At 32.0% G+C, this 18,141-nt stretch overlaps 1 protein-coding gene across 11 annotated transcripts in view; it reads right to left on the reverse strand.

The window, feature by feature from the left end:
- Positions 1–18,141, reverse strand: part of LOC115212426 (sorbin and SH3 domain-containing protein 1) — a 504,251-nt gene that overhangs the window by 221,383 nt on the left and 264,727 nt on the right. For 10 of the 11 annotated variants that reach the window (XM_036503384.1, XM_029781340.2, XM_029781339.2 and 7 more), the window contains one exon: positions 7,257–7,304. The exons of the other annotated variant lie outside the window; for it this stretch is intronic. In XM_036503384.1, the coding sequence (XP_036359277.1) occupies positions 7,257–7,304 (48 nt within the window). The remainder of the gene's footprint in view (positions 1–7,256; positions 7,305–18,141) is intronic. 11 annotated transcript variants of the gene reach the window in all.

Genomic DNA, 18,141 nt, shown 5'->3' on the forward strand with positions numbered 1-18,141 from the left:
TTCAAATATTTATCATTTCAAATCGAACAAGAAAAAATATCAATAAAGGTGTCTGATAAAACAAGCACACAGGTGATAAGTTATCGGTGACATTCTTCAAATGAACTACATACTCACAAAACTAGATGACGTCACTTATGACCTTACCCACAGCTTTATTGTTTGACAAGTTAATTCAATAGATTCCTTTTGGTTCATTAAAAACTCAAGGGCTTTACCTTTGTCTAATTTCTAGTAAAATCCTTTGAGGTTGAATAGAAACAATACTCATTATTATAATGAGTGTATTTGGCACAAGGAACTACACAGGAATATTGTTGGATTTGGTGCAGATATACTTGCTTTTTATCATTATTTATTAATAATTGGTAAAAATATAATAAATACAATAAATATAAATAAATAATATAATAAATAAAAAACTATAATAAATACAACAATATTATAAATTAAAAATCATAAATACAAATGCTATAAATACAACTATACTCTAAAATATGACGACCATTTAAAATATATTTCTAAAATAAGAAGTAGTTAAAAAGGAAAAAAAATAAAGCATTCCACCCAACCTTTGGCTTATGAATACATGGGAAAATGTAGTGGCTAAGCTGATAATTTATTGCAGTAAGGAAGAGGTGTGAGAAGTAGTAGGCATATGAAGTAATGCGTGTGTGTGTGAGAGAGAGAGAGAGTGTGTATGTGTGTGTGTGAGAGAGAGAGAGTGTGTGAGTGTGTGTGTGTGTGTGTGTTTAGCCAAGTCAAAGATTAAGTTCACCTTAAGCTTTGATGATGGCTTTTGAGTAGGCATGTTTAACATAAGGCTTAAGGGTTGGATGGGACCTGGTTAAAACCATTTGTCCAGTTTGGTGAGGGTGGAGAATTTCATTGACTACCTATGCCCTAACTACCCTACATTTAACCATTATTTGTATCTCCTCTGTAAACACAGTGTACTGTTTGTACAAACCACCAAACCGGATGTTTACACCGATAGGAACATTCCCTTCACTTAGCTACTTTTAAATTATCTTCTCCCCACCCTTTTCAAGTACACATTCCCAATCAAGTTTTTGACCCTTCTCAATTGCCAAGTTAAGTGTATATTCATTCAACAAATCAACTGTGTATATCCAAATAAAGGAGTGTAATTTGATAATGATTTTTGATGTCTACAAACTCATAGACAGTCTAGAGTAGGGGAAATCTTTTAAATGATTTGGAGAATAGACAAAAATACTAGTAAACAAATACTGTAATACTGATCTTTATGAATATTCTCATATTTATCTCAAATATTAAAAATAATTATCTTTGACTCACTAAATAACTCCATTCATCCATCTTCACTGCTCACTATTCCTGGAAGGGTCATGGGGGTAGAGTCTCAGGCACTTCCTCCATAGGGTTCTATCAAATGCATTTGTCATTAAACTTTTCAGCTCAATTCCCAAGCATGGACAACTGAGACTATGGCTATTATCCAGCCATCTCATTCTTGGTCTACTCCTAAGTCACTTGCAATATTCTAATCATATGTTCATAGTACTGGAGCTGTGACCTCTCAATGTGAAGAAGTTATAGCTCTACTTGGAGAGGCTCTCTGATCTCTGAGATCCAAAAATCCTTCAGAGGAACCCCACTTTGGCCACTTGTATTCATGATTGTACCCTTTTGGTCATTATCCAATATTCGTGACCACAGGTGAGGAAGGACATGGAAACTGAATTATAAACTGTTCATCTATTTATTTACCTGTTCATCAGTCTCAGTAAAAACATATGTTCATACACTAAGAGGATCCTCTTTAGAAAACAGACACATACACATACAAGTCAGCCCACAGACTCACACACACACTCATGCATACAAATGTCATCTGTATTCTAGGATAACAGTAACAACATTTCATGTAAAATAGAAACTCCACCTATAATAATAATCTTAGGTTAGGATTAAGTACATTCAACAAATCAGAAGAGCACTGATGACTGACACAGATAGCATACAATTCTAGATTCTTACTATGATAAGCACTGTTATATCACAAAAGGCTAAAATCTTCAATTTCTAAAATATCTCAATCAAGACAATCTCTGGACATCACAAAGATTATTAGTATATCATATACATATTACCTATTTTCAAACCAAAATACAAAAATGATGAATCACAAAATGAATACCACAAATGATACACAAGCATAACATGAGGGAGTCTTAAATTTCAAACTGCCAGAAACAGCAGCTAAATTTCCTGCAAATCACACCTTAACATCTCCAAGAACATGTTGAATAATAGATATACTATTTCTGAATAAAAGTTAAGATAGTTACAACTAAGGTACCAACATGCCATCCAGTTCAAGAATTGAACTCATGACATTATGGCCGTGTGCCAAACCACTGAGTCACATGCCTTCACATATTTTCTCAAGCTATTCTAAAATCTGGCAATGCAATAAGACTATGCATTGCTGAAGAGGTGTTAGAAGATTAATATGTCTGGAGTTGTCAGTGTAGCCAGAGACCAGACTCAATCCCCAACATATTCTATATTTAATTAAATTTGATAAATCTAAATTTCAAAGTTGTCTCCCTAACTTTTCTTTACCAGAATTAGTCATTTAAATATTTTATCATCACTACAAATGTAATTTAATTGAAATGTCTTCATTCACTGCATTGATGATGCTAGTGTTCTGTTTACTATTAAATTTTTTCTGTATTGAATAAATTAATTTGTGCATTTAATAATGTTATACAATGAATATTGCAAAGCAAACAAGTATATCAGGATACCATATTCACAAACTGATAAATCCAAGTACTGAATACAGAACACCTTACAAGTATTGCCAGTCACTACATTTAAAACCAATTAAGTACAAATTACAATAAAGTAAACATTCACAAACATTCATGTAAAAAGCACCATCCGATCGTGACCGTTTGCCAGCCTCGTCTGGCACCTGTGCCGGTGGCAAGTAAAAAGCACCCACTACACTCACGGAGTGGTTGGCATTAGCAAGGGCATCCAGCCATAGAAACATTGCCAGATCAGACTGGGCCTGGTGCAGCCTTCTGGCTTCCCAAACCCCAGTTGAACCATCCAACACATGCTAGCATGGAAAGTGGACGCTAAACGATGATGATGATGATTTTATTCTTAACACTTTATTCACAAACATTTTATTCTTAATATAAATAAAAGGACCATAGAAGTAATGAAAATCTTAAAATAAAAACTATATTTACTTCTACAAACCCACCCACTCATGCCAAGCTAATGAGAGAGCCTCCACATAGTTGCTCAACCTACTAGAAATAAAAACCATATATTTCTAAAATCACACTATGCTGTCTTTAAAAAAAGAAAGCAACATATATGACAATGTAGTTCTAGATGGGATAGTCATGGCTGGAATAATTCTGATAATGGGTCACCTGGTTTAGGACTGACCTGGAGCTAAATGACAACAATCAACCAACCAAATCAAGAGCCTTTAGTGTAGCTGTTTGACATGCAAGAAATAGCAACCAATGCTCCCTTAAATCCAACTGTCCCAAGAAAAATGGTGGGGAGAACACATTGGATAATGTAGTCCTAGTTACACTATACATGAATAAAAGATGTGATGCCATGACAGAACATCTTTGATCATAGGTCTACTGGATAAGGGTAGACCTAGCACTAAACAACAACAACAAACTTACTGTTTCTCACTAATCTATTTAGTTATCCCCCCAGTACACATTAACCTAAATAACTATACACAAATATTTACAAATATGCATATGTATATATTTCTATCTGTACTGAATTAATGTTTTCTGTCCAAAGCTCTGCCAACCGAGAATTTGTTCTTGCTTTCTAAAATCAAACAAAACAAACATTCATATATAAACAATGTTCCGAATATTAACCAATTCCACTTAGTGCTGTACTTGAACAGACTGCAATGGACTGTTTTGAAAATAAATAGAACCACTGAAAGACAAAAACAATCAAACAAGAACAGCTGGTTGTGTGCATGTGTGTGTTTGCTTCTACACACACACACGTGTGTGTATGCAATGCACATGTATATGTGTAGGTATGTTCATGTGTATGCTTGAGAGTATTAAGACACACACATGCATGCATGCACATGTGTATGCATGCACACAAGTGTGTAAATAATATATATGCATTTAATTATTTCCATGACATATTATAACTGTGTATTTTACATATGTGTAAGTTACTGAAGTGGAATGTTGAAACTAGATTTGGATTGTGTGTAAAATTAATGTTAACATATTTACTAAAATGAATATTAAAAAACTAACAAATTATTGTCTGGTCAGGAAAAAGAAAACAATATTAGTCAATGACTCATATTATTTTAGTTATTTCAGCAAATACGGGAGAGAAATCTAGATATGTTTCAGTGTGTTTATGACGTCATCAGCAAAGAAACTTCACTGAACTTAGCCAAACAGTGATAAAAAAATCACTAAGTTAATGTACAAGATTGTACAAAGGCTGGCACTCAAGGTTATGGTTACACACAAGTTTATGATTGTGCACACACAAACAGGACATACTATTATGTTATTAATAAACAACATAGAAAGGAAATAATAACAAAACAATTAAAAATGATGTATGGATCCTGTAGTCTTCTAGTTACAGTTACAAAATTGCAATTAGTGGTAAATTTAAATCTAAAAATGTTAAGCCATATAGACGAGATGACATAGGATCGAGAATAATTGTGATCTTCAGACTTGCTTTAAATACAGCAGGACAGCAGAATGGGAAAAACGAACAAATAAAAGAAAATTACACACACACACAATATTATTGTTAAATATAAAACCATTACTTAAAGATTTGCACCAAAGATGTTCCATGAAAGAAATTTATGAAAAAAAAAAATTTTTATTCCTCCATTAACGTTATTTGTTGAATGCTTATCAAGCATAAAATTTCAAGTAATGAAGAAACAGTGAGCTCTAAGAATAATATATATCAACTTTACTAGACATGTACTCTTTATTCATACTACTTGCAAGTGTGTGCATGTGTGTGTGTGTGTGTGTGTGTGTGTGTTTCGTTGTTGTCAGCATCATATAAAATCTATGTTCTATGCTGAAATGGGTTGATTGGTTTAAAAGGATCCAATGGGTCTAGTCCTAAAACTGCATCATGCTCTTGTATGTGCTTTGGCACACTTTCAATGGCAGATGACTTTCCTAACACCAACCACATTACAACATGTATTTGGGTGCTTTTTTCCATGTCATCAGCATGAAAAAGACCACCATACAGCTCATAAGACTATGAACTCCATGGGGTGGGGATGGGGTGTGTGGGGCACACATACATCATTTGACCTGAAGGAATCAAGTTGAGCCTATTACGTTCACAAGCCTTCTGAGATTTGTGCAGCTTATGTACTTCTTGAACAACTGCAGGAATATAGATAGGAAGGAGTTTCCAGAAGACTGAAGCTTTGTGAAGAAAGGATTGAGTATAGTGATTAGCGTGGGGACTATGAAACTCACAATGTCAGTGGCAAGAAGAAAAGACAAGTGAGTCAGATGAACCTGAGTAGTAGTATAGGAGCAGCCAGCTCTGAGGAGTAATGGTTCAGTATTTCTGTTGGTTAGAAGTTAACGTGTGTTGGTGAAAAATTTCATGGCAATCCACCAGCTGGGGTTTGAGGGATGCAGTCTAAGATATCTATATCTAGAAGCAAAGTGCAATGATCAACAGCATTCTGGCCATATCCAACATCATCATTTAATGTCCATATTCATTAGACAGTTCAACAGGAGCCGATATACCAGAGGACTGCATCAAGCCCCAATGTCAGCTTTGACATGGTTTCAACAGCTTGATCATCCTAATGACAACCACTTTGACCAAGGTTATCTCATTCAATGTATCTTCCCTTTTTGGCTATTATTTGTTGTATATTAAGTTATTTCTAGTATGTAGAACTCCCCGCCCCATTCATTTATCAGTGTTTTGCTGCTTGGAGGTTTCCTTGTTGCTCTAAATCTAAACCCCTGAAACAATATTTTATGTCAAATGATGATAAACTGAAGGTAAGGAAGGTTATTGTACTGAGAGTAATAATGAAGTATCATATATGTAATATGCACCAAAGTTTAATATAAAGTTGTAAGAAGTAAAAGGTCATTTTCTTAAAATAAAATGTCATGCATAATGTAAGAAGGAAGTTACAGTATCTTTAAATAGAGTATTTAAAATGAAAAGGCTAAGTTGGTGTGGAACTGCATAACAAGGTCATATTATATGATTGGGGTTAAAAAATGGAATATTATGATGAATTAAGATTCTATCAATATCTAGTCACCTACTTTTAAACATCTACACACACACACACACACACAATATCACACCTTTCCACTCACAGTAATACACATATAATTTTTAACTAATTCGAACTTGTTGGCTGCATCTATGAATAAACATTAAAATGCTAAATATTTACCAATAACAGAGTGTGTAGGATTTCTTATAGGTAACTGGAATAACCCCCCTGCCATCAAGTCAAACAAATATCTTGCAGCAGATATCCATTCAGTCACCTGAATGACACCATGAAATGGATGAATTTATTCAGACAGAAATATTCTTAGTAAACCTCTTTGATATAAATTATTTGAAATTAGTGATCCCTCACTAATTTGGTGGCCCTGTAGGTAAAGGTGTTTGTAAGCAGCAGAGGTTTCAATCACTTCCAGGTATTATAAATAAGCCTTATTAATTATTTTCATTTTAACAATGCAATGCTTCAGCATGGCCATGATCTAATGACTGAAACAAGTAAAAGGTAAAAACATTTCCACAAATTTTGGGAGAGCATGCAGTCAAATTAACTGCAATACATGACAGGTACATATTTTGTTGATCAAGGTCAATCTTCGTATCAGGAATACAATAAACAAAATTGATCCCAACATAGTACTGATACTTATTTGATCGACACCAGAAAGAGGAAAAGCAGAGTGGACCCCAGCAGGATTTGAACCTGCAAAACAAGAAGCAATTTACTCTAGATTTCTGTTGCCTTAGCTATCTCCATGACTCTAAGGTTTAAAATTATATAAATTGACAAAGGTATTTTAGAAGTTTAATAGGTTTTCCAAAGCAAGTCAAACATTTTCAAATCATCTTCCACATGTAATATAATGACATGGCAAGGCAGGCTTAAAGTAGATAATATATGAATAACTCACCATTATATAATATTGAGTCCAAATCCTCAGCTAATGCAAATGGATTGTCTAAACAATAAAATGTCATAAAGATAATGAAATGAAAATGTGTGTGTGCGTGTGTATATATATGTATATATATATAAATATATATATATATAATTAATTAATTACTCAGAAATAGTAAGAACATATTTTTTTAAGATCAAAAATAAAATTGAAAATCATTCAAACTTATTTATTGTAATGAAAATTCTACAAATTTATTTATTGTAACAATTCCTGGAAACTATTTTTTTCTTTTTTAGTAATTTCATCTGAAATTAATAAATTTTTAAAATCTATAGTAAACATTTTCTTTTAGGTAATTTAAATATGTTGTAGAATCTTTCCCTAGCTTTGCTTCCACCTGTCCCCATTATGCTGTTAAGAAAACAACACTGAGTTAACAAAGACTACCAAGGTCAGTTGGCATCTCTCTCATATCTTATATGGTAGAATAGACATCTAATCTCTCTTATCAGTCCACCTATTATATACAAGTTTTAACTACTGAGTATGACTGACTGATACCTTAAAACTCTATATTCTGAATAGGATAGTATAGTTTGGACTTGAGGCGTGCTCCTCTAATTCAACTGTTAGATTTTAGTAGGTTTGAGAGTGAAAATTTTGATAATTTATTGTGGTGATAGAGTGACCACGATAAACTTAGCGTCAACATAGTATTTCTATGAAAGCTCAGAGACAAAATTGATTAAGCAAGGTCAATTTGACTGAGGGCAGAAATGGAACAGAGAAAGAATTCATTTGTGAATACCTATCTGCATATGGCAACCTGCTTACATCATCAAACACACCTTGATAAGAGATTTTGTTAAAAAGGCAATGAATGACAATAGATATTATTAAATTAATTTAAAAACTAGCAAAATCAAATAACTGATACCTCTTGAACTTGAGTTTATTGATATTTCAAAATTGAAATTATTTCTTTTTAAAAGAACTGAGCTATTATTTACAAAAATAACATAACTGATATCGCTGTTCCTAGTTAAAGAAAAGCTATTTTTATCATGAAGATATCAAATTAAAATATTTGCTTAATTTTCTTCTATTGATCAGCCATAAGGAAATGGTGCCCATGACCATTTTCAGGGCCTCTGAGATTGGTAAAAGAGAAGTACCTTAAACCAGAGACCTCACCTGATTGCTTACAACAGAGAAGACACCAGTAAAGACACCCAAAGACTAGACAATGATGTTAAACTGAGTGACTAGTTAAGTCACCACTTATTTGTTGATGGAAATAAAACAAAAAATCTTTACTTTTTATGATAAATTGCTGTAAAGTTTAAATAAAATTAATAAATAAAAAATTAATATGGGACATGAAATGAAATGAAATGAAAAAAAAGACTTGGAATGATTATCAAATATACTAGTTAGAATATAGGCACATCATGTTTGATCAATAATATACTTGAATGAGGTCATGTATTAAATAATTCATGTTAAATAATGTTTGTAGAGATGGAAAGAAGAAACAATAAATTATGACCAAGTGACACAATTATGAAAATGTAGAAGAAAAAATATTTAAAATAAATGAATAAATATAGACGGAATATAAATAATGACATTAATAAAACAACAGTATATCTATAAATCTATGTCATGCAAACACACAATGAAGATGCATGTGTACATGTGTGTGTTTGTGTGTGTGCGCGCACGCGCGTGAGTGTGTGAGAGAGAGAATCTTTTTTTATTTGTTTCAAGTACTTGGATTGTAGCCACGTTTGCACTTTGCCCTGAAGGATTCAGTCAAGCAAATCAACCCCCAGTACTTTTTGTTTTGTAGTCTGGTAGTTATTTTATCAGTCTCTTTTGCTGAACCACTAGGTTGCAGGAACATAAAACAAACCAACACTGGTCATCAAGCAGTAGTAGCGGTCAAACATAAATACTCACACATATGTATACACATATATATGTATATATGTGAGTGTATATGTGTGTGTGTGTGTGTATGTATGTTTGCATGTGTATACGCACACACACATACATGATGGGCTTCTTTCAGTTTCTGTTTATCAAATCCACTCACAAGGCTTGAGGCTATAGCAGAAGACACTTGCCTTATGTACAATGCAGTAGAAGTGAACCCAGAACCATGTGGTTGGGAAGCAAGCTCCTTACCACACAACCATCCCTATGTATATTTGTACAAAGCTAATGAATCACTTTGTTGTTACTCAGAGTTTCTTTTTCAAGACAGTCTTTTAATTAATAATAGATGCTCTGTTTCTATTGGAAAAATGTAAATATTATGAAGTGCACTAGGTTTGATATTCAAATGGTTCAGATATTCATGTACTCATTTGATGACATCACTCTTTTCAGACAACATTGGACTGAAAAACTCTGTTTATATCAACTTTATACATTTATTCTGGGACTGCTTCAAATTAAATTTATCATTTTGAGAGCATTATCATGTGTGTTAATCATACATATGCTGCCTTAGTGCAATAGGGTTCATATTTTTCTGAGTCAGATTTGGTGCAAGTCTGAGATATTTATCCTTTATATTTTACTTGTTTCAGTCATTAGACTGTGGCCATGCTGGGGCACCACTCTGAAGAATTTTTAGTTGAATGTGTCAACCCCAGTACTTTTTTTTAAAGCCTGGTACTTATTATATTGGTTCTCTTTTGTCGAACCACTAAGTTACAGGGAGATAAACACACCAGCACCAGTTATCAGGCAGTGAAGGGGAGTGCACACACACGCACACACAAACCATCTACCAAATCAACTCACAAGGCTTTGGTCAGCCCCAGGCTATAGTAGAAGACACTTGGTCAAGATGTCACTCTGGAGAACTGAACCATGTGTTTGGGAAGCAAGCTTCTTACTACACTGCTGCACCTATTTGTTATAATTTTGTTTACTTTTCAAAGTTTATGTAGCTGTTTAACCTAGATCAGTCCTATCTGAGCAGACCTATAATCAAAGCATTTCAATCATGACCACAGCATGTTTCTATCAGGAATTGCAAATCTAAGACTATATCATCCAATAGGCCCTTTCCATTCATGATTTCAAATTGTAATTTAAGGAAAATTTGATTGCTCTGTCTAGCAGGGTGAGCAGTCATTTAAACACTCACATTTTGGCTTGTTTTAAAGTGATTGTTTACAAATATATACCGGCTAATAATGTTCCAGGTGTGCATGGGGAAATATGATTTGTGTGTGTTCTTAAAGTGTCCTAAGAAGAAAAAAATATTAAGTCTGACATTTTTAAATAAGTGACATTGCAACCTTCATCAGAAAAAAAATATATATATGTTACAAATAGTAATAAAAACAAAAGTTAACTCAATTTTGCTGAAATTAAAATAGTATAAGATATTTGACCCAAATAAAAATGTTAATGTCTTTTTAAATATCAGCATCAAAATATCATATTTAAATTGTTATCCTTTCTTTAAGACTAATTAATTACTGCTTGATTGGTAAACTCACAACTTTGAAATGTTTAAATGCCATGCTGACATCTAAAATAGCTTAATATCTTTCAGCAGAGAAATTAAATTAGCTAAACTAGAATGCTGAGTACGTTAAATGTTCGCCATTTCCTCTCTGAGAAATGAGATCATATCCTAAAATAAGTACCATTCTGTAGTCATTCAGTAATAAAATTTTAAAATAATTTTGATATTTGTTATTCCCTCAGCTTCTGCAACTCAATACTTATATTTACCGATATTAGTTTTCTTAATGAAAGATATACATGTTGAGTGAAAAGATTCAGAAATATTCAATATTCTTGGAGATATTACTAAAGATTGTAAAGATCTATTATGAGACTGGTTCATATGGAGAGTTTCATTGGTGAATGTCTCATAACCTAATAGGGAACCACTGAAAACATTTATTTTCAGGTAATATATCTGAATTTATTAATTCTTTCCCTTAACTTTATTTTTTCCATATGCTCTCTATTGTATACACCAAGACATTGATGTAAAAACATTCTCTTGCAACATAAATGAGATGTGTATATAACTTTTGTTTTCTTTTGTGATCACAGGTTTATATCAGCAGGTGATCAGACATTTCCCACCAAAGTTTAATACTTATTCTCAACAGCTAAAAAGACTGAAGCTATGCAGGATAAAATATTATGCTAGAAAGACAACATAATGCTTGCAGTAGATGCTAGTTATTTCATCTGCAGATACCATTTATGTAAGAGTTATTACAGATTAATAATTTTAGAGAAACATAAAGAATGAACAGGTTACTTCTCTCTTTTTATAATAATAAAAAAATTGTTGCTTATGAAAATATGAGAAATGGGGGTTAAGAGCAAATAAAATAATATGTTTTTTTTTACAGAGGAAGTGTAGTGCCCATAACCTCTTTGCAAGACTACTGATAGGGAAACAGAGGAGGACTAGTTTGCCATCCAAAAGCAGGTACAATCCTCTATATGGGCTTTCACAGAATTTACTTTGAGTTATAAGCATAGAAAACAGCTGCCCAAAATGCTGCACAGTGGAATTGAACCTGAAACCACATAACTGTGAATTAAACTTCTTAATTACTTAACTATGCTTGCCTCCATTTTTTCCCTCTTGATACTTAAATTTTATTTCTTTTTAATCTAAATATTACAGTTGCATTGTTGTAATTATATTACATGGACTTTTTTTTTTTCATTACTGTGGTCAAGGTTGCAAGCTGGCAGAATCATTATGATACTGGGCAAACTCCTTGGTGGCATTTAGTCTCTCTTAGGCTCTGAGTTCAAATTCCACCAATATCAACTTGCCTTTCATCCTTTCAGGATTGATAAAATATGTAATTGACTTACCCACTCCTCCGAAATTGTTGGCTTTATCCAAAATTTGAAACCACTAGTATAACTGTGGTTGCTATTAAAATCGGTAAATTTGCAAAAAAAAAAAGTTTCACTGAGGGATTGCTTGTAGATAGTGGACATATTTAAAAAATTATGCTATTCAAGTATTCATATCTTAAGATTATAGATAAACTTTAGTTAGTTGAGAGATGTTTTTCATATGGCTTTGTTGAAAAAAAAAAGGTTGATGCTGAAGTTCACTGTAGTGAGGTACAATAAATGACTCATTTCAAATACAAAATTTAGCTTGGATGTCAACAGCTATGTTGTGCATTCTTTACTAGACTAATAATATCACAAGCTTTATGTTTAAATAATTTACTAAGATTGTGCTTGGTAGTTAAGTAGTATAATGGAACTACGAGTTAATCTGGCAATGTATGTAAGTGTGTGTGTGTGTGCATGCACACACACACATGCACATTTTGGTAATACTAAAGTACACAAGTTACCACTTCTAAAAACGTAAGTAATGATTATTGCCTGCAACATTTGTTTAATAATGTTAGCAAATAACCCTTGACTTCACATTTTCTGGTCAATGAATTGCTCATTTAGTGGATTATTTTATGATAAATTGTTTTTTTATTATTATATATTGTTTGGAGAATGAAATTGTTCATGTTCTGGATTACTAATTGTCTCCATTTCTACTGCTCCAACCCAACCAATCTTCTGTTTTAAATTGTTATTGCCATTGCATCACGCTTCAAGAGCAGCTACATTATTCTAGTTGACTAGTTTAACTTAGTTAATGTAATTTCTCCACCACTATTAAATGACTACTGACTTAAATGGATTAGGAGGGCATTAGCTCTACACTTATTTCAATGTATGAATTTGCAAACCTTTCTAATTTACATATGTGAAAGAAATAAAAACTGTGGCCTCATCAGCCACCTAACTGCCTTTTGGCTCTTTATGTTTTTAAATTACATTTCATTTGACTGATGATTGATTGTTTCCTAGACAGCATGTACAAAAGAGAAACACACAAACCACAGGGCAATCATAATGTTAAGTTATTGAGCTACTCATTGTGGATTTAATTTTTGCTTCAGTCACTATACTTAAATATTCTTTTCTACTCTAGGCACAAGGCCCGAAATTTGGGGGGAGGGAACCAATCAATTAGATTGACCCCAGTATGTAACTGGTCCTTAATTTATCAACCCCGAAATGATGAAAGGCAAAGTCAACCGCAGTGGAATTTGAACACAGAACATAAAGACAGACAAAATACTGCTAAGCATTTCACCTAGTGTGCTAATGTTTCTGCCAGCTCACTTCCTTACTATACTTAAATACTGTTACAGCCATTGTACTGATTCTGGAGCTAAATTTTGTATCAGACATTGACAAGGCACCAAATTCTGACCATATCTATGAATACGGTTTCTTTTCTAAGCCCTTAATTTCAAAATCATTTATCTATCCTACACATATGTAGATGCAGGCATGGCTATGTAGGTAAGAAGTTTATTTCACAATGACACTTAGAACTATTTTATCTTCTATCATAACTTCAGATTGACTAAGTTTTGGAAATTGTATGGAATCCCATATTCATGGCATATCAGCAAAGAATGTAAACACTGGCAAATAAAGTGTTCATTGAGCAAGGTCCACAGAAACCCATTGTTCCTGCCATCAGAAATGAACCAGTGATGGGACAGTTCCAAACCTGTCATTAACAACAGTGTGATTCATTATTGAGATATAAAGTAAAATAAAGTAACACATTGGCTTTTTACTAATATATTTAAAAAAACAATTCCTGGTGATTAGAAAAGATTCAGATCTTGAGAAGGAACAGAATGAAATTCAAGCAGTGAATCTTAACACAGAACCTATCAGTCAATGATTCAATACAACACTCATTTTTGTGTTTACTTCATGTTGAAAATAAAATCAACTTATAAGGTTAGGTGAAACTTGTTGAAGTAGACTTTCTACAGTCAGATGCTCTTCCTGTCTCCAACCTCTGCCTGTTTTCCATGAAAGGCATTTTCATACAGACAGTCCTCACACACTGAAAGTACCAGAGCCATTGACACTTGTCTTGTGCTCAGCCAATGTTAAAAAGGGCATGTGAAAATCATTCATGTGCACACACATATATGATGGAATTCTTCACAGTTACTATCAGTCAAATTCACTCTCAAGGCACTGGTTGACTCAAAGCTATAGTAGAAGATACTTGTGCAAGGTACCACACAATGGGACCAAATACAGAACCACATGGTTGCAAAATGAACTTCATAACCACACAACTATGTCTACACAACAATGAAAATAAAAAATGCCTAAAAGCTGCTTCTCAGAAATTAGCAGTGCACACTTACTTAAGCAAATACAGTAGCACATAGTAATTAGATATAACCCTGTTGGCTAGAATATATATGTACATTAGCTCTCAGTGGTCAATACTGATCCAAATATCAACATGACAGAGTTGTCACAAAAATTCTTTTTTTAATAATTGATTAGTCTGTTGACACTGTTAAGTAATTATATACTATCCTGACATACACAACGATTATTGTTTTGCTTTACTTTCCTTTACAGTTTAGACTTTCATTCAAGTGCCCCAGAGCATAATGTCATGCAATATATAAGCTACACTTATGCATTAACCTTGGTAATGGACATAGAATTAATGTTATGCTATGAAGCGTATAATGCAAATTTGTATAAGAAGTTCTCTTGTAAAGACCATTGATCAATAAGATATTGATTCATAATATAGAACAGAGAATTAGTGATAAAAAACTAGTAGACTAAAATGGCTATAATAAAAGAATAACTAATTACCTAGCAATCAGTGACTAAGAACAAATGATAAAATTTTAACAGTATTGCTTTATCTTTTTGTTCATTTTGGAATTGAAAATGTAATAAACAGTTAAATATTAAAATAATTAATCAAAATATAAAGTTATATTCACCACATGGTGTGTGTGTGTGTGTGTGTGTTTGTGTGTGCACGCACGTGCATCAATCACAAGCATTTGAGTAGTCAGCTTTCTATCACAAAATTTTCTTAATATTGCCTAACAGCAAAATCCTTTATGTGCACAGCATTAATAGGAAGAGAGAACCATAGCCCTGAATGATTCATAACAGAGCAGTGCTTCATTCCATTTTATAGTTTTAAGTAATTGTGATAAAATCTATGACAAGTCTAGTACCTATCCCCAACAGCTAAGATGAACTGAAGCCTAATAGAATTAAATGTCATGTCTTCGAATAAAGTAAATTTGAACTCAAGAAATCTGAGCTAATGGTTTAGCCATTTCATCTCTAATCTGTATGTTTCCTATACCGGAAACAAATAGTAATAAATGAGATATTTAACATTAGCTTGAAACCAGGAATGTCTTACTAAGTTGAAGAGCTAAGTTATGGAAGTCTATGTACTGAAAGCTAAACACAAATATTACATTTTATTCTTAATGTAGAATACTTTTTATCGCTACTTGTTTCAATGTATACAGTATATTGTTTACTCCAATAATCAACACACTTGTTTAAAGATGTAGTACAACAGAAGCTGGAATATAACTTGGGACATTAAATTATGAAAGAAAAGAAACATGTGAAAGATATGAAAAAAAGTAAGCAAAATATATATATAGGATTGTTTTAGCAATAAAAGGAAGACATGGCTCTCATAGGAATGGGATAGTTAGTAAACAGAAGCAAGTTGAAGAAAAAGGTGAACAGAGCAAGCATTTTACATGGATGAGGAAGAGGAGTTGTCAATAGCAGTGACCAGTGTATTTGTAACAAATACAAAATCTCATTCACACCAGTTTCAGAAGAATGTTAGATTTCACTAACTGAAAATGATAAAACAAAACCCTCTGATTTGAGATTAAAAGATTAAACTAACTGCTTTAATGACACATGACAACTTTTATTGACAATAAGCTTGTTATTCACTGAGAACCAGAAATAGAAATACCAGAAGATGAAAAGGATTATTAAAAATATTGATTTCTTATTTAGGTACAATGTTACAGATTTGTGTTAGGGGAATGAGATAGAGTAAACTTATACCTTATTATAGTATAAATGAAGCGAAGTAAATTACATTTATAGACTTAGTTTTGCACTTAGATTAAAGAAAAGAAAAATGTTTAAAAGATTCTTTATGACTAAAATTAGTGAAAAAGAATATAATAGTTTATGACAAAGTGAAGTGATACAGCACAAGGAAAATGGCTGTCACAAAAAAGAAAATATATTTTTTAACTGTAGAATTCTATAAAGATGGGATGATAATTTCATAAAAAAAAGTATTAGAAAAATATGATTGATTTTGAAACTGAGAATAAAAGGGTATCAAATATTTGATTTAACTGAGTTACTATTTTGGCAAAGAATTATTCTAAAATTAATATTTAAAATAAAGTCAAGAACTATTTTGGTATGGCCCAAGAAAATAATTATTGAAGACAGACTGAATTATCAAATAACTGAGAAAGAAGTACATATGATTAGCTGAGGAGTCTTTTGCTTTTGTTTTTTTATTGTATAAGAAGTGAAAACAGTACCACAGAAGTGAAATATGAAAATTATATAAGTATGGAGAGATAAAAAAGAGCAAAGAGAAAGATCAAAAATTTTCATTTTATTTAGAATGAAATAAACAGGTTCATTGAACCACTTATTTTAAGTTCCATCTAGCTGATGTCAGATTAAAACTGATATTTTATTAATACAAAACTATTAAACACAAATATATAAAAGAAATTTAAGATGATGAAAATTTGAAGGTGATTAATAATTATGAGAAAGAAGTTTAAATTATAAAAGGGGAAACTGAAGAAAATGATTTCACATATATGCCGAAAAAAACGGTTAGTGGAGATGGATGTCAGGTTATGAGACAAATCACAGAAACAATGTTGTAAGGAAACTGAATGTAAGGAAACTGAAGTTTATGATTAAATAAGAACCTTCTATTGTATGTTAGGAAATATATTTATCTGGAACTGCACAATTATAGTTTTGTTTAAAGATTTACTCAAGATGTTAATATAATATGTTGAAGAAGAGAAAAAATAAAAACTGAGAGGATGTCTTTAGCATTATAAGGCTGAAATTTTAGGAGGAACTTAAAAGAAATTAATATCTAATAACAATATTCTGAAACAAAAATTAAACAGCTTCTTTTAAAATGAACTGCAAAAGTCCAAATATATGATTAGAGACCATAACTAAACAAACTACTAGACTGAAAAAGATGAAATAAAGATCTTATTATCTTATAATCTAGTGACAAGGCTTTCATTTTTTTTTCTCTCCAAAGAAGAGCAAGCATCCAAATCTTTATTCTTCCTCATAGCATAAAAAACGATTCACTATTTAGATTATTTGTATTACTTTTTGCCAACGCAAAACATTACTAGCTTCCTCCAATTCTACTACTTTGCTAAACTGAAATTTCCATAAAAGAAAATCCTCAATAACCATCTAAATCAAACTAACGCATTGGAGATAAAAAAAAACCTATATTTTTTCACAGACTACTGTTAAAAAGAGTGTTAAAAGAATACATATAATTTTCAATATTTATACTAAAAAAATTGGAAATACTGCACTTTGTTATAATAAATCAAATAAAATCCTAATGTTAAACTCAATTTGAACATATTCCTTGTGGATTTGTTCCTATATTATTAAAAACAAACACTAGACAATCCTGTATTATAAATGTCAGTAGGCAAAAGTATGACACAAATCAAAGTTGACTTTGGTACTGAAAATGTTAATAGATCCAAATATGCATACTAAATCTAATTAGTTAATTAAACATCATGTTTTAATGATATTTTTAAAATATCAAACTTGATTACTAGGAATCTTAATATATCTAAATAAACACATGACTACAAAAATGGGTGATGTTCATTCATTTCAAATCCAACATCTTTTACATTAAATTTTGGTATTAGTACAGGAA

The sequence above is a fragment of the Octopus sinensis genome, linkage group LG5 (assembly GCF_006345805.1).
Source record: "Octopus sinensis linkage group LG5, ASM634580v1, whole genome shotgun sequence".
In the NCBI taxonomy this organism is placed as follows: domain Eukaryota; kingdom Metazoa; phylum Mollusca; class Cephalopoda; order Octopoda; family Octopodidae; genus Octopus; species Octopus sinensis.